General features: G+C 42.2%; 3 protein-coding genes and 1 long non-coding RNA gene across 6 annotated transcripts; 2 read left to right on the top strand and 2 right to left on the bottom strand.

Moving 5' to 3' along the window:
* Nucleotides 1–2: 2 nt before the first annotated feature.
* On the bottom strand, nt 3–3,892 carry LOC146693966 (arsenite methyltransferase). 2 transcript variants are annotated; one of them, XM_085429990.1, is made up of 11 exons: nt 3,664–3,892; nt 2,658–2,706; nt 2,249–2,382; nt 1,738–1,888; nt 1,526–1,662; nt 1,359–1,428; nt 1,174–1,255; nt 948–1,079; nt 734–876; nt 450–572; nt 3–192 (listed from the first exon to the last, which is right to left on the bottom strand). In XM_085429990.1, exons 2-11 carry the CDS (start codon nt 2,691–2,693, stop codon nt 115–117), a joined length of 1,086 nt encoding a protein of 361 aa, XP_085286116.1. In that variant the 5' UTR covers nt 2,694–2,706; nt 3,664–3,892; the 3' UTR covers nt 3–114. The 2 variants fall into 2 exon arrangements, with proteins under 2 accessions (XP_085286116.1, XP_085286115.1); XM_085429989.1 differs by lacking the exon at nt 3,664–3,892 and having other exon boundaries at nt 2,658–2,852.
* On the top strand, nt 3,388–19,182 carry prpf8 (pre-mRNA processing factor 8). Its single transcript, XM_085429981.1, has 43 exons — nt 3,388–3,622; nt 4,312–4,465; nt 4,582–4,750; nt 4,860–5,024; nt 5,123–5,341; nt 5,437–5,649; nt 5,834–5,959; nt 6,111–6,216; nt 6,484–6,674; nt 6,835–6,954; nt 7,073–7,262; nt 7,387–7,506; nt 7,744–7,878; nt 7,988–8,117; nt 8,231–8,427; nt 8,687–8,893; nt 9,238–9,401; nt 9,529–9,655; nt 9,982–10,174; nt 10,316–10,503; nt 10,605–10,843; nt 10,931–11,077; nt 11,214–11,424; nt 11,550–11,666; nt 11,783–12,030; nt 12,131–12,310; nt 12,397–12,532; nt 12,826–12,995; nt 13,182–13,311; nt 13,431–13,577; nt 13,677–13,837; nt 13,963–14,154; nt 14,278–14,515; nt 14,653–14,781; nt 14,925–15,038; nt 15,153–15,326; nt 15,450–15,643; nt 15,779–16,018; nt 17,022–17,163; nt 17,258–17,398; nt 17,494–17,633; nt 17,919–18,121; nt 18,579–19,182. Exons 2-43 carry the CDS (start codon nt 4,321–4,323, stop codon nt 18,731–18,733), a joined length of 7,053 nt encoding a protein of 2,350 aa, XP_085286107.1. The 5' UTR covers nt 3,388–3,622; nt 4,312–4,320; the 3' UTR covers nt 18,734–19,182.
* On the bottom strand, nt 10,270–20,521 carry LOC146693964 (uncharacterized). 2 transcript variants are annotated; one of them, XR_014914842.1, is made up of 5 exons: nt 20,260–20,521; nt 18,026–18,107; nt 14,655–14,813; nt 11,198–11,412; nt 10,638–10,854 (listed from the first exon to the last, which is right to left on the bottom strand). It is a non-coding gene; the product is annotated as an uncharacterized LOC146693964 (long non-coding RNA). The 2 variants fall into 2 exon arrangements; XR_014914843.1 differs by lacking the exon at nt 14,655–14,813 and having other exon boundaries at nt 10,270–10,854.
* Nucleotides 19,641–27,957, top strand: rilp (Rab interacting lysosomal protein). The gene is made up of 8 exons (XM_085429988.1): nt 19,641–20,184; nt 21,945–22,068; nt 23,330–23,451; nt 24,958–25,143; nt 25,399–25,568; nt 25,668–25,793; nt 25,905–25,988; nt 26,464–27,957. Exons 1-8 carry the CDS (start codon nt 19,855–19,857, stop codon nt 26,582–26,584), a joined length of 1,263 nt encoding a protein of 420 aa, XP_085286114.1. The 5' UTR covers nt 19,641–19,854; the 3' UTR covers nt 26,585–27,957.
* The last annotated feature ends 2 nt before the right edge of the window (nt 27,958–27,959 follow it).

The following is a 27,959-nucleotide window of genomic DNA, read 5'->3' as shown; positions in this document are numbered from 1 at the left end:
CGATCTGTGAGATTATCTACAAGATTCCCCATTAGTTAGTAAAATTATGTCTTTATAAAGCCGAAATTCAAAAATAACATTTCTGTTAAGCCTTCAGATCAGTCACTTGCCTCTTCATTTGCTTGTTTTAGAGCACTGCTTCACGGAGGATCCCAGTTTGTCAGCCAGCAGAAATGGGTTGAGGTGGCAATACTGAGAAGATAAAACTATGTTAATATCATAACTTAAGCACGCTGAAGCGTTAACTCTTTCCCATATCAAAACACCAATTAACGACCTGTACCTTTAATAATGAGTTCTGACATCTCAGTCAATATCACTAAAAACGTGATTTGACGACCGCTCAGCTCAGAAAAGAGCTTCAAGAGTTTTTCTTAGTTCGCTCTCAAGGGGTAAAAAGTTAAAATTTAAAAGCATTTTAGCCACAGTGAACTTGTGGTGTTGGATACCTCTGGCGTTGTCTCCGACTTGGACTCTTGTTTATCCAACATCTGGATTTTAAAGTCGGAGGAGAAACGGGAACTCTGGAGGACTGCTGCCATCTCTCCGTTTACCTGCACTGCTACGTCTTTCTGTGTAAGAGGAAAAGAGTTTAATTGGATATACATGTCGTTTTTCTGAAATTAAAAACCATAACACTTCCAGACTAATTATCACCTGTGTTTTTAGAATAAAAGCAGGTTAATAAATGTCTCTGCGTACATGCTGATAAGAGAAAGGGTGCCTTTTATACCTTGAAGCAGTGGGAGGAATCAAAGTCCAGCTGATCTGGGAATTCTGCCAACGTCCCTTTATAGGTCACAGTAGCGTTTGACATCGCTGGACTTCTGGGCAGCTTAAAGAGCCTGTAAGTGCCTGAAGCATAACTGATGTCGCCTACAAAATGAAGAGCTTGCTCAGTTGTGAAATCAGAGTGAATGCTGTCTGAAAATGTGCCTCTTTGTTACCTGCTTTTGCTTTGAGCTCACTGTTGTAGACCACAATGTGGCTCGCTGAGATGAGGTGTGGAGAGCTGAAACCCATGCTGCGGGCCAATGAGATTAGATCGGGCCAAAACAGAGAGCCGCCCATCCCCTCACCTAAGTCAGAGGAGACGGGGACTGAAGAGTTATCGGTGACGGCAGAGATGGTTGGCTTTGAATTAACTGGATTTAGAAGTAGTGTTTGTTTTACCCCACAGGACTGCGTCTTGCTTCATGTGATCAGGGATGATCTTACTGGCAAACATATCACTGAAGTAAAGCTCACCTCCCTCCTGTATGAAATAAGTGAGTGCACCTTGTATTCCTATATTTCTTTGTGTGTGTGTGACAACATGTTAACATTTATTTGTGTTAATGATGATTCGTCAGGGTAACCTTCAAGACGTTGTAGGCTTGCTGCAGCACCGCTCTTTTATCAGCACATAGACAGATCACACAGTTGGATCTGAAGAGATTACAAAGAGGGGAAAAAACTTTAACAACCAAATTAAAGCTCCTTTTTTTCACCTGACACCCAACACAACTACATCATTTAAACCTACATCACTACATCCATGGAGTCACTCTGAATGCCAGCTTCGTTGAGGTTCTCCATGTAGCCCTGGACAAATGTGACGTTGGGCTCCTTATAGCCAAACTTATCTTGATGATACTGAACATACTGACGAGCTGCTGTGATCTAAAAGAACATGAATTAACTACATCAGGAAGGGGCAGACATCAAAGTGCCATCTGTGCAGAAACCTGTAATTACCAGCTCCTGTGTCATGTCGATCCCAGTCACGTGTCCATTCGGCCCAACCAGTTTACTAAAAGCATAGCAGTCTCTGCCGGAGCCACTGCCGAGATCCAGGACTCTGCAGCCCTCGAGCTTTGCTGGAAATGGAAGACCACAGCCGAAGAACCTGAAGAGAGCCAATAACACCAGTCATTACAGGAAAACCTGTTGTCTCTAATCAGGCAGTACAGAATGATCCCATAAGTGGGAATCTCAAAAATCTGATTGTCTGGGTCTATTCCATGTCAGCTGACCAAATGCTTCCAGCCTGAGCAAAAGTGAAAAGATCAGGATAAGTGGAAGAAAATCTATGGAAAGATGTGGTGTCTGGTAGTAAGATGTCTAAAGTTTGTGATTGTGATGGTGTTTGGCCTTGCTTTTCTTAAATGAAGTTTGGAAAAATTCATATTTGTGTTTTTTTCACTGCTGATATCTGGTAAGAATAAAAACACCTTTAATTGCTTATGATTCCAAAGCGAGATTTCACCTTTTGGTCACCTCAGGGTGAACCTCACTCAGAGCTTCGGTAACACTTCTGGGCGCTGGTCTGCAGGACGATCCGCAGGAGGCGGCACCTGTCTGCAGATCACCCGAGGACTCCAGCCGCTTGCCGTAGTATTTCTGCACAGCCACATTAACAGCTGTCCTCATGCACGTTTATTAAGACAACGTACAGCAAAGTTGACACCGCAAACCTTTCTTTTGCAGAATACATAAAATAACCTGAAAAGAAACTTATTAAAATCAAAAGAAATTCCACTGGTTATAAATTAATGGCGCCCGAGCAACTATTCTGCAATGCTCGAATAACTGTGGACAAAATAAAAAAAATGTCCATAAACTGTGAATGAACAGAAAGCTGAGCAGTGTCTGGGCGACACTCAGGACTAGAGTACCTTAACATTTTCCCGCACGTCCTCACTGGTCGCCATTTCTTCCGAGAAGCTGTCAAAATTACAAAAACTAAATTCAAATGGTGTGAAAGACGACAGTGGGGTCACGTCTGGCCGTTCTTCCGGTGTGGTCTTTTCACAATAAAGGCATCATTGTTTGTCTGTCGTGACCGGCTTTTTTTTGGCGGGGGGTGGCGGCAAAGCAATCTACATTTGTCTTGATGCATTCTCAATCATCCAGGAAAGTAAATCTCCAAAAGTTGATTCTGTTCACCTGGACGTAGCGTTTTGTGGGAGAAACGTTTCGTCACTCATTCAAGTGACTTCTTCAGTCTCCAGACTGTCCTCGGGTGAGACTGAAGAAGTCACTTGGATGAGTGAGGAAACGTTTCTCCCACAAAACGCTACGTCCAGGTGAACAGAATCAACTTTTGGAGATTTACATTTGTGTTTGTAGTCCCTAGAGAGGAGTACAAAGGACGAAAGAGAAATGACGAAAGAAATAAATGACTTCAGGTCAGAAATAAAACAAGAAGCAAATAACTAATGAAATATTTGGAATGTGATTAAATAATACAACAAATCAGCAAATCATGCTTTTGTTTAAGCAACAAACTTTACAGGATCGCACTCCAACACTGCAGGGGGCAGTAGTGCGCCGGAAACGGGATCATACGGGTATTCGCAAAAATTGCGCTTGTTTAACTTCTACGCATATTTACTGACGTAAAGCAGATTCTTTACCGGGGGTTGAGAAATATCGGACGTAACCGCCGTCTGTGAATACTACTGAAGCTCGTTCATCGTGTGTCCGCCGTCGTGCGTCTATGCAGTTTTGTGTTAGCGCACATCAACCCAACACTGAGGCGGAAAACACGGAGAATAAGAAAGAAATGTTGTGCTAGCTGACTGTGTGCGGGTTAAGGCTTTATCCAACGATAAGAAACACTGGGAGTGAAGTAAGCGAGGTACGTGTTGTTGAATGCATTCTGTTATTGCTTAGTTTTACCTCTCACCCAATCGTTAGCCACCGTGCTAGCTTTAGCAGTTGGCGAAGTTGCCGCTTCCTCCACGCTTGGCCTAATTAATAACAGGTGCTGCGGCGTGAAGTACAATGTGTTACATGTAACATAATGTAGCCATTTATGAATGATATCCCGAGTTTACGCTGTTTCTGGACGAGCTAACAACAGTTAAACGCGGGCAAAGTTCGCCTTGCTGTTGCAGTTTTGTGCCATCCGGGAGGCCATGTTAGGCTAACCTAGCTAGCTCATCAACTGTGAGCACGAAGATGTTGAAGCTACACAGATGAGTTAATGTGAAATAAATGCATTTTCTACCGAATTAAGAAGCTAGTTTTTATTTTTGAAAGGCGTTTATGTCAAAGGCCATTCTATTTTCTAGACTTTGCAAGGCATTAAGCACACGCGTTCACTTTGTGGCTTCTGTTATTTAATCTGTGGGTTGCAGGAGCCAGACAAGGAATTCATGTGCCAGTGTAATATGTTTCTGATCAGTTTTTTGTTTCAGTTAAATTAAATGTAATTTGGGTTTTTTGACATGTAACGCCTCTCTCCTCAGGGTTTAGATTATATACAGTTATAATCAAAAACCTCACTTATTTTAATACCTTGGTTTTTGTCTTTGTTTTGGATAGTGAGGCACCATGGCAGCTGCCTTTCCTTACAGAGGGGTCCCTGCAGCGATGCCACCCGGTGTGCCACCAGGGGTACCAACTGCTGTACCGCCTGGTGTGCCCCCTCCTGCACCTGTCCCAGACTACATGTCTGAGGAGAAATTACAAGAGAAGGGTATGTTGTTTGTATCCACTAAAGCGGGACTTCCATGTTTTGAGCTTTTAGCAAAGATGTTGTCACAAATGGACAAGATTAACTTTGCGATTATTAAATGTCTTTCAACTCTACAGCAAGAAAATGGCAGCAGTTACAGGCAAAGCGCTACTCAGAAAAGAGAAAGTTTGGCTTTGTGGATGCTCAGAAGGAAGATATGCCACCTGAACATGTCCGCAAGATCATCAGGGACCATGGAGACATGACCAATAGAAAGTTTCGCCATGACAAGAGGGTCTACCTTGGGTAAAGATGACTCCTTTATCCCTTTTTAAAAGTCTTAACAAAAGTCGGTGTTTTTTTTACATCTTGATAACATCTTCATATGCTTGTTCTGTGTCTGTTTGTTGAACAGTGCCCTCAAGTACATGCCCCATGCAGTGCTGAAGCTGTTGGAAAACATGCCGATGCCTTGGGAACAGATTCGAGATGTGCCCGTGCTTTATCACATCACTGGAGCCATTTCATTTGTCAATGAAATCCCTTGGGTCATTGAGCCAGTCTACATTTCACAGTGGGGGTAAGGGAGAGTTTCTATTGCTGAAAACTTTCAAGCCAACTGTGATCATTTCCATTCAATAAAATGTAAATTTGTCTCTTTCCCGATTTTAATCCCAGCACCATGTGGATCATGATGCGTCGTGAGAAAAGAGATCGTCGGCACTTCAAAAGAATGCGCTTTCCACCCTTTGATGATGAGGAGCCGCCACTGGACTACGCTGACAATATTCTTGATGTGGAACCCTTGGAGGCCATTCAGATGGAGCTTGATCCAGAGGAAGATGCTTCAGTTGTGGACTGGTTCTATGAACATCAGCCCCTCAAGGACACAGCCAAGTAAGCAGCCATGGCTCTCTTCACAGACAGGTTTACATATTCAACTGATAAGTTGCTTAAAACATTAATTGATGATTTATCTTTGTCTTGGTCAGGTTTGTGAATGGGACCACCTATCGTCGTTGGCAGTTCACACTGCCTATGATGTCCACACTGTACCGTCTGGCCAATCAGCTTCTGACAGATCTGGTTGATAGAAACTACTTTTACCTCTTTGACCTGAAGGCTTTCTTCACGTCCAAGGCTTTAAACATGGCCATCCCTGGAGGACCAAAGTTTGAGCCGTTGGTCAGAGACATCAACCTCCAGTATGTTCTTTTGCCCTTTTATAAAATGAATATTCTAAAGACTTATTGTTATTAATGTTCTGTTAAAGTGCAGAATTTAAATGTTTCTTGTAATTGTTTGATATTGCTGTTTGATTCCAAACATAATGTGAAAATAGAAGCTGGCGTTTTTGTGTCCTAACTGGTTCCTCTCTATCCTCTGTAGGGATGAAGACTGGAACGAGTTCAACGACATCAACAAAATCATCATCCGACAGCCCATCAGGACAGAGTACAAAATCGGCTTCCCCTACCTGTACAACAATTTGCCCCACCACGTCCACCTCACCTGGTGAGAACTTGAAATACCGGCTGACTGAAAAATCCTTTTTCATTCAAGACAGGAGAGACATTCATCGCTTATAAACGTCATAGATTTGTTTTATTTTTCATAATGGCTATATAAAAGCAACATTTGTGACGTTTTTGTTTTTTTTTCCTAGGTACCACACACCAAATGTGGTTTTTATCAAAACAGAAGACCCCGATCTTCCTGCATTTTACTTTGACCCACTGATCAACCCCATTTCACACAGACATTCTGTTAAGGTAAGTGTTGCACATTATCTACTTGTCTCCCTTTGGTGAATAACACCCCGCATCAAAGTCCTCTTACAAAGGCGCACTTGCATTGGACTGCTTGCCTGTGCGTAAGAACTGGAGGAATAGTAAAATGAATGGTGACTTGTTATTATTGGCTGCAGCTGCAGATCACCTTTCACCATTCAGATAACTCTTCTAGTTATTTTATAGTCTGTTGAATTCCAGCCCTTCTGCCCTTAAAAGTGATTCATTGTTTTTCCTGTGACCTCTCAGAGTCAGGAGCCTCTGCCAGATGATGATGAGGAGTTTGAGCTTGCTGAGTTTGTGGAACCCTTCCTCAAAGAAACCCCACTCTACACAGACAACACAGCCAATGGCATTGCTCTCCTGTGGGCGCCGAGACCCTTCAACCTCAGATCTGGCCGAACAAGACGTGCCATCGATATCCCCCTGATCAAGAACTGGTGAGCAAACTGTGAAGCTGTTAGGACAGGAGTAAATCTGAAGTACTTTACTGTTTGAAGAGATGTTGGCTGTGTGGAAGATTTTGTTTTGCATTAGGGTTAAAATAAAATAAAAAAAGTCTGATAAGTATTAAACATATGTTGCTAAAATATTTTATAGGTACCGCGAGCATTGCCCTGCTGGACAGCCAGTGAAAGTACGTGTGTCATACCAGAAACTGCTGAAGTACTACGTGCTCAATGCTCTCAAACACAGACCACCCAAGGCCCAGAAGAAGAGGTGTGCATCCTTGGATTTATTTTGATATCCTGCTTTCACGCATTTTTAATTAAACCTTTATTTATTTTGCTCATTATCCAAGTTCATCTGTAAAAGTTATCCCTCTGTTGTCTTGTAGATACCTATTCCGCTCCTTTAAGGCCACAAAGTTCTTCCAGTCCACAAAGCTGGATTGGGTGGAGGTTGGCCTGCAGGTTTGCAGACAGGGCTACAACATGCTCAATCTGCTCATCCATCGTAAGAACCTCAACTACCTGCATCTGGACTACAACTTCAACCTGAAGCCTGTCAAGACACTGACCACAAAGGTACAATCTGCAGAGCAGGATCTAACTTCACATTTTGTTTTTGTTAAGTCTCTGACTGTATTCTAGTATGAAGTGCACTTCGTTTGACCATTGCTGACCTATGACTGTTTTTTGCCTCCTTCAGGAGAGAAAGAAGTCGCGATTTGGCAATGCCTTTCATCTGTGCAGAGAGGTTCTCCGTCTAAGCAAGCTGGTGGTTGACAGCCACGTGCAGTACAGACTGGGAAATGTTGATGCCTTCCAGGTTAGTTGTGAAGTGGAAATTGGCCAAGCTTTGCTTTCATAGGGTAGCGGTAAAAGCGCTCTTTAATGAAAAGCAGTATAAAATGCAAGGATGTATCTTTTGTATTGATAAAGGATTTTGGGAAATCTTTTTCATGTTCATAAGATTAAAACATGATTTTATTTGAATTTTTTTTTCAGTAGTTATTTTTATGTATTGATTTGCACATGTGACCAAAGGTGTGTTTCTGTGTTGCAGTTGGCTGACGGACTGCAGTACATCTTCGCTCATGTGGGTCAGCTCACAGGCATGTACCGGTACAAGTACAAGCTGATGAGACAAATCCGGATGTGCAAAGACCTGAAGCATCTCATCTACTACCGTTTCAATACCGTGAGTAATTGCCCCATGTTAACAATTTGCACACTTAAGGTGAAGCTGTTTTCTGTATAAATATTTTTCCACAATCACATTTAAGTTTTAATCTTGTCTGTGTTTTCAGGGTCCTGTGGGCAAGGGTCCAGGTTGTGGCTTCTGGGCCCCTGGTTGGAGGGTGTGGCTGTTCTTCATGAGGGGCATCACCCCCCTGTTGGAGCGGTGGCTCGGAAATCTGCTGGCCAGACAGTTTGAAGGTCTGAACATACATATTTTCCTTGTGTGATTCTCTGACACAGTCAGTTATTCTCTGAGGGAAACCGTAGCAGTTTCAGCAGCAGCGGCGGTTTTGCTTTGATTTCCTCTGCAGGACGTCACTCGAAGGGTGTTGCAAAGACTGTGACCAAACAGCGTGTGGAGTCTCACTTTGACCTGGAGTTGCGTGCGGCTGTGATGCATGACATCTTGGACATGATGCCTGAGGGGATCAAACAGAACAAGGCCAGAACCATCCTGCAGCACCTCAGCGAGTCCTGGAGGTGCTGGAAAGCAAACATCCCATGGAAGGTCAGGTCTCCTCAGGAATCTTTTTGACATTTGAGTGTCTTGTTACGTTTGAATGGATGGCCTGTGGTTTGAAAAATAAGGATTTGTGAAATTCTTGATAACATGAATAAAATATCAGGTAATTGGATAATAAAGGGAACAGTATTGAAAGCACTGATTAGATATTGGAACAACTTCACAAAGATACTACAAACATTGTTAAAAATTAGAATTTAAGTGAGAAGAAAATATCTAATGTTATCTTTTTCTTTCACTTTAGGTACCTGGATTGCCTACTCCTATTGAGAACATGATTCTGCGATACGTGAAGGCCAAAGCTGACTGGTGGACCAACACAGCCCACTACAACCGTGAGCGAATCCGTCGCGGAGCCACTGTGGATAAGACGGTGTGCAAGAAAAACCTGGGCAGACTGACCCGTCTGTACCTGAAAGCTGAACAGGAGAGACAGCACAACTACCTGAAGGTAATACTCTAAGAAGAAATCTTAAAAAAAGAACTCTAGTAAAGTCCCTGCATTGTCAACGCATTTAAGGTGAAATGATGATTGTTGTCCTCCTACAAAGGCGCACTTGCATTGGACTGCCTGCCTGTGCGTAAGAACTGGAGGAATATTAAAGTGAATAGTGGTTCTTTGATTGCTGGTTGCGTTTGCCACTGGCCCTTTACTATTCAGACACTTTTCTGATTATTACATGATGTTATAATATACGAAAACAGGTCTCATTGTATCTCTGTATCAAAGGTAAAAATGGCTGCATCCTTTAGTTTTCTGCCATATAATTGAAAGTGTGTGTATTCTGTTTACAGGATGGTCCCTACATCACTGCAGAAGAGGCCGTGGCCATTTACACCACCACTGTGCACTGGCTGGAGAGTCGGCGCTTCTCACCAATCCCATTCCCCCCACTGTCTTACAAACATGACACCAAGCTGCTCATCCTGGCGCTGGAGAGGCTCAAAGAAGCATACAGGTAAGCAAGCTGAGAACATTGCCTTTAACTTTAGCGATGCATATTTTCTCACATCAGGCAGCAGAATTGCCAGAGTATGTTTTGCTTATTATTAATTTGTTTCCATGTCCACTCTAAATCCTTCCAGCGTGAAGTCTCGTCTGAACCAGAGTCAGAGGGAGGAGCTCGGGCTCATAGAGCAGGCCTACGACAACCCTCACGAGGCTCTTTCCAGGATCAAGCGTCACCTGCTAACACAGAGAGCCTTCAAAGAGGTCAGGGAGAAGATGTGTGGATACTTTCTAAGAGTTTCATTTAGTTAACAGGGATGTTTCTGGCTTTAAACAGTAGACAAGAACACTAGAAGAAAATGTATTGCTCTAATTTATTTTTTGTTTCACTGGTCAGTTTACAAACATAAGTAACATAAATGTGAGGCAGTATTTCCTAGCTTCTGTGTAGATACATAGTTACTGGGATGTCGTTTTGGGAAACCACCAGAAGAATTGATTTCTGTTACAGCCTTGAGTTTCTCTGTTGTAAAAGTCTTTCTTCTCATCACATCCGTTTGTTAGTTTCTAAGTGACTACTTCTTTTGCAGGTGGGTATCGAGTTCATGGACTTGTACAGCCACCTGGTGCCAGTGTATGATGTGGAGCCCCTGGAGAAGATAACTGATGCCTACCTGGACCAGTACCTGTGGTATGAAGCAGACAAGAGACGCCTGTTCCCACCCTGGATCAAACCTGCTGATACAGAACCACCACCGCTGCTGGTCTACAAGTGGTGCCAAGGTAAGACTCGAATATAGCTGATTGTGTTGTGTAGTATCTCAGAAAGGATCCAGAATACAATATAATCTCAGTTTGAATAACATTGTGGGCAAATGTGATGACATTTTCAGCTTTATTTAAATACTCCTTTATTCTATTCAGGCATCAACAACTTGCAGGACGTGTGGGAGACTGGAGAAGGAGAGTGCAACGTGATGCTCGAGTCCCGCTATGAGAAGATGTACGAGAAGATTGATCTGACATTGCTCAACAGGCTGCTGCGTCTTATCGTTGACCACAACATTGCTGATTACATGACAGCCAAGAACAACGTGGTCATCAACTACAAGGTAAGGGTGCTTATTTCTTTTCATATAGGAGTTTTAAAGATAACTGATTAGATTTATTTATTTTTTGAGTGTTTCTCTACATCTTTATTCCTCTCACATAGGACATGAACCACACCAACTCTTACGGCATCATCAGGGGTCTCCAGTTTGCCTCGTTCATCGTGCAGTACTACGGTCTGGTGATGGACCTTCTGGTTCTCGGCCTGCACCGTGCCAGTGAGATGGCTGGTCCCCCTCAGATGCCCAACGACTTCCTCAGTTTTCAAGACACTGCCACGGAGAGCGCTCACCCAATCCGACTGTACTGCCGCTACATCGACCGCATCCACATCTTCTTCAGGTAGGATTGCACTAAGTGATAAGATGACATTTTCTCACTTGTTTGTTTTTACACATTTAAGTGATGTCACTGTTTTTGTGGCTCTAGATTCTCTGCTGATGAGGCCAGGGACCTGATTCAGAGGTATCTGACAGAGCACCCGGACCCCAACAACGAGAACATTGTGGGTTACAACAATAAGAAGTGCTGGCCTCGTGATGCCCGGATGAGGCTGATGAAGCATGATGTGAATCTGTGAGTTTTTCTTTCAACCTTTCACTCTTAAGCTTGTAGATTATTGTTATGTAGATCTAATCTTTGTTGAATATTGCACATAACGAAAATTAGACTTTATGAAAAATGGCTTGAACTTGCCAAATAATCTTCCCAGTGGACGCGCAGTGTTCTGGGACATCAAGAATCGCCTGCCCAGGTCTGTGACCACAGTCCAGTGGGAGAACAGCTTTGTGTCCGTGTACAGCAAAGACAACCCCAACCTGCTCTTCAACATGTGTGGGTTTGAGTGCCGCATCCTTCCCAAGTGTCGCACCAGCTATGAGGAGTTCACTCACAAGGATGGTGTCTGGAACCTGCAGAATGAGGTGAAATTTATAATGCTAACAAACCTGCTGCTATAGTGTCTGGAAAACAAATTAAAGAGACTAAAGAGACTTTCCCTTTTTTGATTAAATGGGCTTGAAGTTCACATTTGTATTTATTTGTTCAGGTGACCAAAGAGAGGACAGCACAGTGTTTCCTGCGGGTGGATGATGAGTCAATGCAGCGTTTTCACAACAGAGTGCGTCAGATCCTGATGGCCTCTGGATCCACCACATTCACCAAGGTTAACAGAGATCTTGCTTTTTATAAACTAGAGTATTATTGTTACATTCATTGATCCTTTTATAGCTGCATTTAGATCAAGGAAAACTTACTACTTTCTCTATTTTTAATCTTCAGATTGTGAATAAGTGGAACACAGCTCTGATTGGTCTGATGACCTACTTCCGTGAGGCTGTGGTAAATACACAGGAGCTACTGGACCTGCTGGTGAAGTGTGAGAACAAGATTCAGACACGTATTAAGATTGGTCTCAACTCCAAAATGCCTAGCCGCTTCCCTCCCGTGGTCTTCTACACTCCCAAAGAGTTGGGTGGTCTCGGCATGTTGTCCATGGGCCACGTGCTTATCCCGCAGTCAGACCTGAGGTAGGTCTCCTTGCAGATCTGTGTGAACTTCTAGTCTGTAAATTCATTCAGCTGTGGTGTCTTGACCAATCACACACTCATTTGTCTCACTCTTTAACAGGTGGTCCAAGCAGACAGATGTGGGCATCACCCACTTCAGGTCTGGAATGAGCCACGAAGAAGACCAGCTGATCCCTAACTTGTATCGTTACATTCAGCCGTGGGAGAGCGAGTTTATCGACTCTCAGAGGGTCTGGGCTGAGTATGCGCTCAAGAGACAGGAGGCCATTGCCCAGAACAGGTAGAGCAGATTACTCTCTTATCTGATTTGGACTCACTGCAGCTAGTTTAGACACCATAATAACCGGTGTTTCATCTTTATTCCAGGCGTCTAACTCTGGAGGATTTGGAGGACTCCTGGGACAGAGGAATCCCCAGGATCAACACTCTTTTCCAGAAGGACAGACACACACTGGCCTATGACAAAGGCTGGAGAGTCAGAACTGACTTTAAACAGTACCAGGTATGATGGAGACAGCGATGTGCAAAGAGCAGAAGTGTTAAGATTCTTCATAAAAACATGAAGTGCCTTTTAATAATTCAGGCATTCTAAGTAAACTCAAGCAGATTAAAAATAGTTGGGACTCTTGGTCTCAGTTGCACTCTGCAGCAGTTGTGTTGACTTTAATGGTTTACCGATCAACAAGACTGTTTACAGTTTTATTTGTAATGCACGTGTCTGTATGCTATTACATGATGTTTATCATTTAGCTATTTCCAGCTATTAATTGTATTTTCTTCCTTGGTTGGTTGCAGGTGCTGAAGCAGAATCCGTTCTGGTGGACACACCAGAGACACGATGGCAAACTGTGGAACCTGAACAACTACCGCACAGACATGATCCAGGCGCTCGGTGGCGTGGAGGGCATTCTGGAGCACACACTCTTCAAAGGCACTTATTTCCCCACCTGGGAGGGTCTCTTCTGGTGAGAGCACTTTAAATGTTTACAGGAATTAATTATATTGCAAGCATCACACAATAGACTTTACACTTGGATCACTTTGTGTGCTTTTCTCGATACACTTGGCGAGTGTATAACTGCCAGGAAACTAATTTGTCATAAATTTAATTAATTGCCTTTAAAAACAGATTCTCTCTCTGTGCGTTTTAGGGAAAAGGCCAGTGGCTTTGAGGAGTCCATGAAATGGAAGAAGCTGACTAATGCCCAGAGATCTGGTCTCAACCAAATCCCCAACCGTCGTTTCACTCTTTGGTGGTCACCCACCATCAACAGAGCCAATGTAAGTACAACCAGGAACCAGAGAGGAAAAGAAACATCTTACAGAACATATGAGTCTTTGTTGTGTAGGAAAACTAAAGATTGTCTGTAGTGGCTTAGTTTGTATGTTTTTATTTCTAGGTGTATGTGGGTTTCCAAGTGCAGCTTGACCTGACAGGAATCTTCATGCACGGCAAGATCCCAACGCTGAAGATCTCCCTCATTCAGATCTTCAGGGCTCACTTGTGGCAGAAGATCCATGAGAGCATTGTCATGGATCTCTGTCAGGTAGGTTCTGTTCATTTACCAAACTTTTTCCTCAGCACAGGAATTATTGTGCAAGTCAGAACGTAAATTTGTATGTTTTTTTCTGATTCTGGTTTTCAGGTGTTTGACCAGGAGTTGGATGCTCTGGAAATTGAGACTGTGCAGAAGGAGACCATCCACCCCAGGAAGTCCTACAAGATGAACTCATCTTGTGCTGACATACTTCTCTTTGCATCATACAAGTGGAACGTCTCCCGGCCTTCTCTGCTTGCTGACTCAAAGTATGACTTTTAGCATGATTTTAAGTTTTTTAGGGGATGAAACATTAGTTTATAATAGAATAATGAGGTCCAAAACAGAAAAGTGAAAATCTTGTTTAAATTGAAATGTTCACTTCCTCCTGCAGGGACGTGATGGACAGCACCACCACACAGAAGTACTGGATTGACATTCAGCTCCGATGGGGTGACTATGACTCCCATGACATCGAGCGCTATGCCAGGGCCAAGTTCCTCGACTACACCACAGACAACATGAGTATCTACCCCTCTCCCACTGGGGTGCTCATTGCTATTGATCTGGCCTACAACCTCCACAGGTTAGTATTGTCTAAGGGCCAGGTTTTGAGCACTGTCTTGTTTGAAGATAGGAAACAAGATTCTTATCTTCAATCTTTAAGCATCTACTTAAACCCAGCATTTTATGTGTTCTTGTTTTGTAGTGCGTATGGTAACTGGTTCCCTGGAGGCAAGCCTTTGATCCAGCAGGCCATGGCTAAGATCATGAAGGCCAACCCTGCCCTGTATGTGCTCAGGGAACGCATCCGCAAAGGTCTGCAGCTGTACTCCTCTGAGCCCACTGAGCCGTACCTGTCCTCACAGAACTACGGTGAACTGTTCTCCAACCAGATCATCTGGTTTGTGGATGACACGAATGTCTACAGAGTCACTATCCACAAGGTAAAAGGGTGTTTTTGTAATTCTAGGAAAGTAAAGTGTATTTTGCTTTTGAATAATAATAATAATAATAATAATAATAATAATATTAAAAAAATGCAAAAAATGTAGTCGCATGTATTCTCCACCTATTTCAACAGACCTTTGAGGGTAACTTGACCACGAAGCCCATCAATGGAGCCATTTTCATCTTCAACCCGAGGACCGGTCAGCTCTTCCTCAAAATCATTCACACCTCTGTGTGGGCTGGGCAGAAACGTCTGGGACAGGTACATCCCTTACACTCAGAAATACAGCATAGCTTGTGGCAGAGATATGAAATATAAGGCTTTAGTTAGTAAGTTAATTTTTTTTTTTTTTTATCAAAGGTGTTTAACTTGATTTTTTTTTTTTTTTTTTTTAATCTCTGTAGCTGGCCAAGTGGAAAACAGCTGAGGAAGTGGCTGCTCTGATTCGTTCCCTCCCAGTGGAGGAGCAGCCAAAACAGATCATTGTGACCAGGAAGGGCATGCTCGACCCTCTGGAGGTGAGACTCTTTATGCTAATAAAACTTTAGAAGATTAGCTCAGTGTAATATTTCAAAGGTGAAACCAGACTGCAGCACTTTTCCAGTTTGTGATGCATTGTTCTCCCTGTGCAGGTCCACTTGCTCGACTTCCCCAACATTGTGATCAAAGGCTCGGAGTTGCAGCTGCCCTTCCAGGCCTGTCTGAAAGTGGAGAAGTTTGGAGACCTGATCCTGAAGGCTACAGAACCACAGATGGTGCTGTTCAACCTTTATGATGACTGGCTGAAGACCATCTCGTCCTACACAGTGAGTTTCACACCAGGGTTGTAATTGTTTTACAATGATGGTGGTTTTTTGTTAATTTTTTGTTAAAGCCCCCTTACTCTCTTCCCTGTGTAAGTAGTTTGTGTTTGGTTGTCTGCTCCGTAGGCCTTCTCTCGACTTATCCTGATCCTCAGAGCGCTCCACGTCAACAATGACCGTGCCAAGGTGATCCTTAAACCTGACAAAACAACTATCACCGAGCCCCATCACATTTGGCCCACGCTCACTGATGAGGAGTGGATCAAGGTGGAAGTGCAACTCAAAGATCTAATTTTGGCTGATTATGGCAAAAAGAACAAGTAAGTCTTCAGTTTGAGTTCCCAAGTTTTGCACAAACTAATTGCTGTATGTACCTCAAATAGCTGCTTGTTTTCTGTAACTTGGAGCTAAATATAACCAGTTTTGTGGTCAATACTTCCTGTGTCTCCTTTCAGTGTGAACGTAGCTTCACTGACCCAGTCTGAGATCCGTGACATCATCCTGGGAATGGAGATCTCAGCTCCGTCTCAACAGCGCCAGCAAATTGCTGAGATCGAGAAACAGACCAAAGAACAGTCGCAGCTTACCGCCACACAGACCCGCACGGTCAACAAGCATGGAGACGAGATCATCACCTCCACCACCTCCAACTACGAGACCCAGACGTTCTCATCCAAGACTGAATGGAGAGTCAGGTATGAATGCAGCTTCTGTGGGGTTCAGACTTTGTTTTAAGAGCTCACTCGTGATTGAGTAAAATATGAAGTAGGGCTGCACGATTAATCGCTAGAAAATCGCGATTCATACTCATGTGCGATTTCATTTCCAAATGACAACGATTTAAAAAAAAAAAAAAAAAGACGACGACAACTGTACCGCATTTTGATCCGGGACGTACTCTGCATGAAAACAAGCGCTCACTCTTCCTGCTCAACAAATGACAAGGGCGGAGTCTTATACCACGTGATACAGAAGCTGTGCCGTGTGATGCTAAAATTAGCAGGGGAAAAACAACGGAGAGCACGTCAGGGATGACGAGAAAGTGACAGGAGAAAATCCGTCCCGGTCAACCACCCATACATCAATAACGGGAACCTTATACAGCGCTTCCCTATACCCGTCGAACTCCCGCAGGCACAAAGAAATTACGGAGGCTATTACTTATCACCTGACCAAAGATATGGCTCCCATCAACACTGTGCAAAACGAGGGATTTAGGAAAATGATCAACACCCTAGACAAATGCTACACAGTGCCGTCCCGCAACTATTTTTCTATTGTTGCACTACCTGCTCTATACACGCAGCGTCGAGCAACGGTGGAGACGGAATTTCAAGCAGTACAACATTTTGCGGCAACAACAAAACGTGAGACATTTGTTGTTTTTATGTTTATTTGTTTTTATGTTCAGTCTCAACTGTTACGAAGTTGATGTGCAGTTAATAAGTGCAATAAATATTACACTGGAAAAGAAAATCGTGAGAGAATCGTGATCTCAATTCTAAGCCAAAAAAATCGTGATTCTCATTTTATGCAAAATCGTGCAGCCCTAATAGGAAGACCAGTGTGTGAATGTGAGAGTGAATGAATAGTGGTATTGTAAAGCGCTTTGGGTGCCTTGAAAAGCGCTGTATAAATCCAATCCATTATTATTATAAATCATGTTTGTTTGTTGTTGTTTTTTTTCCCCCATGTCAGGGCCATATCTGCTGCGAACCTTCATCTCCGAACCAACCACATCTACGTCTCATCTGATGACATCAAGGAGACAGGTTACACCTACATCCTGCCCAAAAATGTCCTCAAGAAATTCATCTGCATCTCAGATCTGCGAGCACAGGTATGTATTCATCATATTACACATCACTTCATCAACTGAGCCCATTGTAACAACATGCTCAGGTATATATGCTGACCATATTATTTTGTTCCAGATTGCAGGCTACCTGTATGGCACCAGCCCACCTGACAACCCCCAGGTGAAGGAGATCCGTTGTATTGTCATGGTGCCCCAGTGGGGGACTCACCAGACTGTCCACCTGCCCAACCAGCTGCCTGGTCATGAATACCTGAAAGTAAGTTCCGGTTTATTCTTAGCAATTGATACATGATAGCGTTGCTGGTTGCTTTGTTCCAGCTTTAAAGCTTTATTTTTATTTTCCCCAAACAGGAAATGGAACCCCTTGGCTGGATTCACACGCAGCCCAATGAATCGCCGCAGCTGTCCCCACAGGATGTCACTACCCATGCCAAGATCATGGCTGATAACCCTTCATGGGATGGAGAAAAGACCATCATCATTACTTGCAGGTAGGCTTTATTACTTTGCTATGAAAAGAGTGTAGGAAGGTAAAATCTGTAGCAGTTTAAAAGAAACTAACTTGAATGGAGTTTAAAGTATTGCAAGTTCAATACGCAGTATAGTGATTCTATTGGAAATCCATTTATTTATATTATAATTTTATTAAAAAACTCTTTAATTACTAAAATAAATTTTAAAAATGCACCAGACTCTTTAAAAGAAATTGTAGTTATAACTGTATTTTCAGACATAGTTGACTTGTACTTAAAGAGTGTCTTGTCTGTGCTTTTCAGCTTCACCCCAGGTTCATGCACGCTCACAGCCTACAAGCTGACACCCAGCGGGTACGAATGGGGTCGCCAGAACACGGACAAGGGCAACAACCCCAAAGGTTACCTACCGTCTCACTATGAAAGAGTGCAGATGCTGCTGTCTGATCGTTTCCTGGGCTTCTTCATGGTACCTGGCCAGTGCTCCTGGAACTACAACTTCATGGGTCAGTATTCAAAGCTCTTGTATTTATATTAGTATTGCTTGCTATATATCTGTTGCCAAATCTGCCCTGAGTGCAACGTTTTGTTTTCTTGTTTTTGTTTTTTTTGTTTTTTTTTTGAATGATCAGTAGGATACATTGATGTTTCCACTGCCCCAGTGTCTGTTTCATTGATTTTAGTGTGCAGATTTGCTTCACAATTATTTAGATTCAGGGATGTGAAACTCATTTTGCACTTTAACCTTAAATTGGCTGGACATTTAGGCAAAATGTGAAGACATTTAGCTAAACGTTTAATCCCTGACATATTCTAATGTAAGATATACAACAGTATGCCTTCTTTTTCTACATGATAAATGTGTAAAATGACAAAATTAGTTCTGGTCGCTCGCCTTATGGCACCCCTGCTCTAGTTATTTATATATGCTAATAATAAACCTGTCAATTCCCTTTACCACAGGCGTGCGCCACGATCCAAACATGAAGTACGACCTCCAGCTGGCCAACCCGAAGGAGTTCTACCACGAAGTCCACCGGCCCTCGCACTTCTTAAACTTTGCCTCTCTGCAGGAGGGCGAGATCTACAATGCCGACCGCGAGGACATGTACGCCTGAGGGCAGACGCGCTGCACTTGACCTGTTTCGTTGAAAGCTCTGCCAGAATTATGTGGCGCTCAGATTTCAGAACCTGTAATATTGCTATTGAAAAAGATGTAACTGTGATGATGGAATTCTTGTTTTGTTTTTTAATGTAAAGGCTTTAGGATCCTTTTTGATATTTGATATTACTCTACCCTCCCCTCTATTACAGTAAGGCTACTTCAGTCTTTGTGGCATCTCACATGTGCATTTGTGTAGTTTTCAGTACACAGTAATTTGGTATAATATTTGATCAGACCTCTGTTTAGGAAGGGGAAATGACATGCTTACTGTTCACTCTTTTGAGAATTGAAACTGAAAGTTCTTTCATGCCAGTAACGCCCCATTATTACTGTGTTGTATGTGTACTGTACATCCTGTCACACCATAGCTTGAGTTTAAATAAAGATCTCAATTTTTATGAACAGTGTGGTGTTAATGTCAGGTTTGGGGTTTTTTTGGCCCCCAGAGGGGAAGTAAGGCTGGACAGGGACTTTCTGGCTCACTTCCCCTGTTTTGAGAGGTCAAATTGCTTTCTCTTGAACCACTCATATTGGTTGCGCTTGCCTAAGCATATTGGTATCCCCATAATAAGCCAGGACTTTACTTTCTGTTTTAGTCTTGGTTAATGAAGCTATATTTCCAGGTTTATGTGCAGTTCTGCCGTTATTTTATTTCCCTAGACAGTTCTAGGCCAGCATTTCTGACTGCAGATCTGCAGAGGAAATTAAGTTTACGCTTTGCTGCATGCATCAGTAAGCTCGACCTAGCAGGCATACTTGTGCATGTTTCTCTGTACTCGCACTACATTGGTCAGAAAAGTAGGAGGACCCAGCAGCGAGTACACAGCAGCCTACTGTCCACTGTTGTGCTCGGTGTCTATTTTTTTTTTTTTTTTTTTTTGGGTAGGCTGATGTAATGTGACCACACATTAAATAAATGAAGTGGCATCGTCGTGAGCGGAGCAGGTCAAGTTTAGACGTGTCGGCAGAGGGTGAGGTTTAAAGTTTGCACGCTGATTTGGTTGACGGTTTGCCGTCACGTCTCCTGTCGGTTTCGATAGTCTGTGAAGAGCATGTGAAGCGAGCTGCTCGGACATGGAGACGCTCTCGGAGACCAAAAACTTGGAGGACTGCTTCGGCAGGACGTTTTCCGCTCTCACCGTCGATGATGTGTACAAGATAGCCAAAGTGATCGGCACCGATGTGGAGAAACTCATCGACGGTTACGGCAAAGAGAGCGCTGAGGGTCTAGTACCGAAGATAGTGAAAGTGCTGGAGCTGCTGGAGAGCTTCGCGTCGAGGAACCACGCTCACAAACTGAGGGAAGAGGAGCTTCTGAAGACCTTCGAGACCATACAGCTGCAACAGCAGAAGAAACGCGGGGGGAAGGAAAACGACGAGGCCAACGATAAAAACGAGATACGGGTGAGAGACGTGGGGGATTTTCAGTCACACCACCATTTTGTAAATAATACAACGGCGCCTGTGCGTGTTACTCACCGAGTGTGCGTCTCTGTGTTATAACAGCAGGTTAATGGAGCTGTTTGACAACGAGTCTGATGTATTTCGAGGTGATTTTGCGCCGTTTGGGTAACCTACATGCTACTGCTCCCAACTGTAGTGAAAACGTAGCTCCATAACTCTTTTTTTCTGTGATACTATGTCACTGTGAAACTAAAATTACTCTTGCATATATATTTGCATGACCTCGCGTGATATAAACCTTATAACTGCCTGTTTGATATCAATCCACCGCCACCTTTAAATACCTGAAGTTCCGCCCCGTGTCGTCAAGGCAACCACGTAGACCGACAGTTATTCTTAGACTCTGTAATTTAACAGTTTTCAGTGAGAATATTTAACATTGGCATAGTTTAACTTTAATTGTTATGTCCCCTGTTATATATTGTAAAATGTATTTTATAAATCACATGATGACACAGCAGTGATTTTAGCTTTAGCACTGGGAGTGTTACCACCCACACTAGAAAGAAGCTAGCTAATTAGCAGTCAGCCACTTAAGTAGCATCTTACCAGTAATCACTTGGTGTAAAGTACCACATTTAAAAGGGACTTTTCGTTAATTATAACTGTAGCTATAGAGTTATAAATGTTGAAGAACCACGTTAATACGTTCATGAGGTCATAGCATCATTTAGGAGCTTCTGCAGTACTGTACACAAGTTTTGTGCCACCTCATTTATTTATATTTTGCTTGGAAAATGCAACGATTTATTGAAACTATGTGCATACATACATGGGAATACAGTTTATAAGGTAAAAACAGAACATGTCAAATTCTAAGGAGCTCCAAAGTCAGTATTTGGATTGGCCACCTTTAGCCAACACCCAAAGCTCTGCTTTGGATCTCACACTGCTTCATGGATGTTGAGGTCCTGTGTTTGTGATCATTGTCATGCTGAAGAGTGAAGCTATGCTGGTATTGCATGATGGATCAAATTCAGATTCAACACTCTATAGGGCCTGTTGCCACTGATTTTCAGCCCAGTTCTTCTTTGTCAGTCTTTTCTCCTGTTTTCCTTCTTTAAGAATGGCCTCTTGGCAGCCACCCTTCCACTGAGAGCATATCTGATGAAGCAGCAGATTGTAGATCAAACGAAGGTTTAGATGCATCTCTCAGGTCCTGTGTCATGTCTTTTGTCAGACTATTTCTCTCTTTATTTAGTGTTTGTGCTGCCATTATATGGAAAAGCTCCGCTGTCGTGGGAAGTCAGACTTTGCTGTTTAGATGTCTCATAGCCATTAGAGAAACATCTGCAATTTATGCTTATGTGTATGGGTCTTGAGATATTTTTTATGTGCAGAGACTGGATCTCTGTGGTGTCTTGTCTAGTGTGGACCTTGAAGGGGGAGAATTCGGGATGGGGGGTTGGAGGGTGTAATGGACATACAATTGTTCTGAAATCAAGATCGACTTTGCTGTTGTCATGATGTCGTGTATGTCATGGTTGAAATCAATAAAACAAAGTTGGAAAAGAAAAACATCTGCAATGACTTAACACTACACACCTGCTTGGACGCAACTGGTTAACTTGAATCCAGATTTTGAATGCTTTAGAGATTTTCTACAGCTTACATCAGATCTTTTTCCCCCTTCTAAAAATGCAATACAACCTGCTTTTGAGGTTTTAGTTTCACAGTCTGACTCCTGTCATCTCATCCAGGAACTTCAGCAGAAGGAGCAGCAGTGGAAGACGAGGTGCGAAGAGCTGCAGGTCCAGATACAGCAGCTCCAGGAAGACAGGGAGGTGCTGGAGAGCAGGCTGAGAGGCAGCCATGCACAGGAAGGTATGTATGAGGAATTATTTTTGTTGAAGTGAACTGTAATGTAAGGTATATCATAGGCTTCTAAAATCGGAACTATGTGAAAATCAGTTCCCCCCCCCCCCCCAAAACAAAACAAAACAAAACAAAACAAAAAAAATTCAACATGCTATAGAAGTGCAGTAAGTGCGTGCTCTTCAAACAGGTAAATCAACCTCGAGGTCTTGTGGTTATGTTGGTTTTTTTACTTCATTCTAGTCTGTAAATGTGACATCAACCAGTTCCAGTAAATATTTAAAGCAGTGGGTTAACCATCATACTCTCTGAGGCTGAAACCAGTCCAACTGGCCATCGCTGTGTGTATAGTGCAGTTATTTTTGCTGGCTGAAGTTCATAGTTGTGAAAGTGTTCAGAAAAAGCAAACATCAAAATTAAACCCTGACAACAACCTGAACAATTACTCTGTACACTATAAAAATTAAACAGCAGAGAGATACGATCAATAGTCTTTTAAACATAATATACAGTAAGGCTCCAGTTTTTGCGTACTGGCAGATAAACTCATGCCGTCTTAACTTTGTGATTTATTTGACAGGACGCCCTGAGGCAGGTGAACGTGACTATTCATTTCATGTAGTAAAAGTGAAATGGCTGTTTGGCCACTGAGGTTCACCGCAAATATGCTTTCAGTTATTTCAGTTTTGATGAAAGGTCACAGAGTGTAAGGGTTAAAAAGAAATGTTATTATTATCTGCTCATTTTTACTGCTGGGTGAACTACATGAAACTCATTTGCTGAATTGTTGGCATCATTTGAGAGATGCACTTCTCAGAATCTGTTAATGTGAAAGCAAAACTATTTGCAAAGCAAGATAACAGTAGATGCAAGCAAGAGATACTGTCTGTGCTCTGAAATCTCAAGTCTCTGTAGAATGAATCAAGATTACGTGCAGCGTGCTGTCCTCGTGCACATTGACACAAATGGGATCAAGGTATTAAGCTCGTGTAATGTTGAGGTCTTGTGGTAATTACTTATGCTGACTTTTGTCTTTCGATATTATTTAGTGCAGATTTTCTTAGAAAGAGTTTGGGCTCATGAGTTTATTACATTTTAGATGACACGAGTAAGCTATTATGAGCATTAGCAACAATAAAACACAGGTTAAATGTTAAATCCAATTTGAATGAGCGTAAGCTATGAAATTATGAAGACAAAGAGGGACAAAAGTAGTTAAAAAAGTAGCTACACAAAGTTGATACACTTTGTGAATTTGTGTGTGTGTTAGACCGTGTTCAGCGGCAGGAGCGTGAGGTGATGCTAAAGCTGAAGGAGGTGGTGGATAAACAAAGAGATGACCTGAGGGCCAAAAGCCAGGAGATAACTACCATCACCAAAGAGGTGGAGGCGGTAAGGAGACATACGATATAATTCACTCTTAACCTTTTTTCATTCTTTCTTTTTAGGAGGCTGATAGATTAACTTTCTTAGATATTTTCTCGTTTTCGGACCACTCTGTGTAAACTCTATAGAGATGGTTGTGTGGGAAAATCCCAGCGGATCAGCAGTTTCCGAGAAACTCAGTGCAGCCCATCTGGCACCAACAACCATGCCCGTTCAAAGTCACTTAAATAACCTTTCTTTCACATTCTGCCGCTCAGTTTGAACTTCAGTTTTTGCCATGTGATCAGCTGATTCGATCTTTGTTTAAACAAGCAGTGCTTAAAAGGTATACCTTATAAAGTGGCTAATGTGTCTATCTATTTTTGATAACATTATAAGCTTTGACATTTCTGTTGTGATGTTCCACTTACAAATATTTTAGTGACCTAGAGTAACAAGTTTGACTGCTGCAGAGGCCTTGAGGCAGATGATTCCCATGGTGACAATGGAAACTAATCTAAAGATGGAGCTGGGTCGGGTTAACTCTTCACTGAAGAATAACGACTGAAAACATCTTTAATTTAATCAAAACATTTTATCATTTCTTTTAAAGGGAAAGGAAATAGTAGAAGTATAAATAAACAAACATTAAAATATATTGGCTCGGTCACTTGAGAATTAAGATGAAAACATGTATGAAGTGCAGCCCTTAAATAATAAAAAGTGTTCTTTGTCCATGTGGATCACAAGGTTACACTCAATCAGATTTATGGCTGCAAGTTGTGTTTCCTTACAGACTTTCTGACTTTTCTCATGGAAACAGTAGCATTTTTTTCATTATTCTCAAACCCTGTTTTATGTATTGTGTTATTTCTATATATATCATACATACTCACATACACAGTCGTGGAGTCATGTGTCGCACAGCAACACAAGAGAACTTGCATCATGTAAACCGCTCTAACGGAGCCACTGGAAGGCAGAAAGTGTGCTAACTGTCAGGAAAAGAGGGCAGGGATTATCCGCACAGTTACTGCTTGATGATTTAAGCTGCACTTTAGACAAGTCAGGGCACTGTTTTCATCTTGGTACAGCCACAGTGTGGGTGTGTGCTATTGTGTGAGTGTTTGCACGTGGCTGTATGTGTGTCAGGGCATGTATACCACATGATTTAAATAGCGGCCATAACTGGGTGTGTTTGTTAATGCTTGGCGTTTTGCACCCAATCAGCTGACTTTTAAACAGAAAGAAAAACTCACTTCATGGTCAACTGGGGGAAGTAAAAGAGTTGGCTTTGATTTGGTTAACCAAGGAGTATTTTTTATTTTATTTTAAATAATGCCTATTTTTTAATCCTTTATATTAAGGCAGAGTAATCTTATATACCACATTTCCAATTTCCATTTTTGTGGGTCAGCCTTGGTTCATTGATTTAGCCATAAGCTGTGTTTATAACTGTCTGCAGTACTGCTCATGATGCAAATTTGTAAATCATATATATATGTGTATGTTTATGTGTGTGTGTGTGTGTAGCTTCAGGAGCAGCTGGAGCGCTTTATGAAAATGAATGCAGAGTTGCGACACAAGCAGAATGTTTTGCAGGCCCAGCTGAAGAGCACCGTGGAGAGGAAGGCCGACATGGAGGCCGACCTGAAGGAGAAAAACAAAGAAATAGAAAACCTCCAAGCACAGCTCGACAGAACCAACAGCAACACGCCGGTATGCACACCTTTCACACTGGATACGACAGATATGTTTCTTTACTTTCCCGCATATTGAATAAGATGCTTCTTAGAGATACCTTAATATTTACTTAAGGCCTTAAAAGGGAAATCTGTGAACTTTGGACTCCAACGTCACTCTAGAGTGTTTAGAGAGTTTAAGCTTGCACTGTTGATCAAATAACTGCTGCTCTTTGCTGAATCAGCTTTGTGGTTGAATTAATCTGTTGATCACTGTTTGTTGTCCCGTCAGTCCCGACCAAGTCAAACAGCACAGGAGCCAAAGAAAAAGCCAACATCCGATCAGAAGGATCCCGATCAGCCGTGCTTCACCAAGAAGGAGGTGCGCGACATCCTTTTCGAGAGGAACGAGCTAAAAACCAACCTCTTCCTGGTGCAGGAGGAGCTCAGCTACTATCAGAGGTGGGTTTTCTTGTTTGGGTGCGTGTGTTCTTGTTTTAGTTGATGGTCATGGTGCCAGTGAAGTTGTCTACACGCTGAAAGGACTGTATGTGTCTGCAGGGAAATACTGAACGAGGAGAGGTGTCCAGGTTTTCTCTTAGAAGCTGTGCGCTCTGCCATCAAGAAAAAAAGAAAGCTCATTAAAGCCAAAATGCTTGGGATTCCTAACAACGAATGCAGCAGCAGGTATTTCTTACAGACATGATTTCTAGAACAACAATAGGAAACAATGCGCGGATTTAAAAAGATGTTCAGAAAGCGAAAGGGGTTTGAGTGACTCTGTTTTTTCCTCGGCAGTGATGAGGAAGACAGGAGTTCTCTGTTTGGCCAAACAGAAGTGGATGGAACAGTGAAACCGGCTGAGTCACGTATTCGAAACCTGTGAGTACGATGTTGGACAATCACTCCGCACTGGTCAGACTGGAAGCCAGAGTCCTGGTTTGTAAAAAGCAGCAGAACCTGGTGGTGTTTTATATTTATGTTTCGGCTTATATTAGTGCTCTTTTCATTCCTACATGAGGTCACAGTGCTGATTAAAGCTGTCATTCGTCTCATTTCCACATCTGCTGCACATTTACTGAAACAGAATGCTGGCAAAATGAACCATAAATTAATTTTCAACAGCTTCAGCGCTTTGCACTGTTCCTGTCAATAAACATAGAGCAAATGCAATAAGAAAGTGAACCACTCAGAAAGAAAGAATAAAAGCAGAAACACTGCAGACATCACTCCATCTCCCTCGCTCTGTTAACAATGTCACCCTCCTCAGATTTTGTCAATCCCAGTCTATATTTAGCAGTAATCCCTGACTGCAGATCTGATCTCAGGCCTGTCCCTTCTGCTCTGTCGCCTGCAGCTTTGGCTTCCTGACGAGGTCAAGCAGCGGCCCGGGTCCCACCGACGTGAACAACTCCTCCTGGGAGATCATCAGAGACTCCGAGGCCAATGAGGAGGCGGAGCAGCTGAGGTCTTCCTGAACGCGTTACTGAGCACAGAGATTGAACTGAGAGATTTCTCCAAGTTTGACACTCAGACAACACTTTCTCCTCACCTCAGTCACAACTTCTCTGCGGTTTTTGCTCAGGGCAAAGGTTATGAGGACATTTGAATGCAGACCCAGAGCACCGCTGGAAGATAAAGAAGCGCTTTTAAACAATCCCCTCTTATTTCCTGAAATTAAGTTTCAACCATGATTAGTTCATGTCTGATGCCTTCCCCTTTATCATGGAAGGAGAAAACAAGAGGAACATTGTGTAACTACAGTACGATATAAGAAATACTGCTATGATATTTTGTACAGGAAGACAATCATGATTTTTTTCATTCTTAGAAAAAAAATGTATTTTTGGTAATTCAGTAAAATCAGATTCAGTGTTTATATGTATTTTAAAAAAAACCAAAGACATAGTTTGAGTTTTAAATAGATATAATTATCTACTTTAATAGTACATAAAGCAGTAAATTAAGTTCTGCTCATTTTATAACTCATACAAATATTTTCACAAACAATTACAATCTAACTCATACCTCAGTGAGGGAATTTTAAAGCCATGTGGTTACTCTATGTTTAACCTCCTAGGAACTGGCGTCCACATATGTGGACATCACATTTTGGGTTATTTAGACCAAAATACTCAATTTTGCTCTACAAGGGCCTGATATCCACTCACGAGGACATTATACTGCTACTGTTCTATCAAAATTTTAAATGAATATCCTCATATGTGGCTCTTATTTTTCTTAAAAACAAAAATAAAGAAAAAAAAATCTGGTAATTCTTTGTTTTTACATTCATCGGGCCCCAATATGTCCAAATATCAAAGAGAAACTAAAAATGCATGCCGTGGAAGAGTTCAGGTCTTAGGAGGTTAAATGATCTGAAGCACTTCTATGCACAAGGAAACAGAAAAGTGAGTGCAGTGCAGGTTAGGAGAGTGCATCTTAACCCCATAAGCCTTATTTTAGTGCTCGTAGTGTAAAAATCAATCAATCATGTATCAGTATTCGGGTATTTGATGGTGGTGCCCTAAACGTGTGCTTTCAGCACCACCACTTTAAATGAACCCCTCTGTTCCATCTAAATGTAGTAGAAACTACTCAGGCAGGCCAGTGGCATGTGTAAAGGGAGAATGAATGAACATTGAGTAAAGCCACCTTCTCCTGACATCCTTTGTGGGCAATTTATTTTTGTAAGCATCTTTGTAATGGAGCATTTTCTTTGTTTGTTTTTATGATGTAAACACATTTAAGGTGTTATTTGCCATCTGAGTGAATTTTATTATAAAACAACTGAAAAATGTGTGACATTGAGATTTCAATAAAAACATCTATTAAACAGAGAATATATTTACA

This window comes from Copadichromis virginalis, linkage group LG14, assembly GCF_057382275.1.
Source record: "Copadichromis virginalis isolate Kocher_CV1m ecotype Utaka linkage group LG14, C_Virginalis_male_GT1.1, whole genome shotgun sequence".
NCBI lineage: Eukaryota > Metazoa > Chordata > Actinopteri > Cichliformes > Cichlidae > Copadichromis > Copadichromis virginalis.
This window is presented reverse-complemented; position numbering and strand designations above follow the sequence as displayed.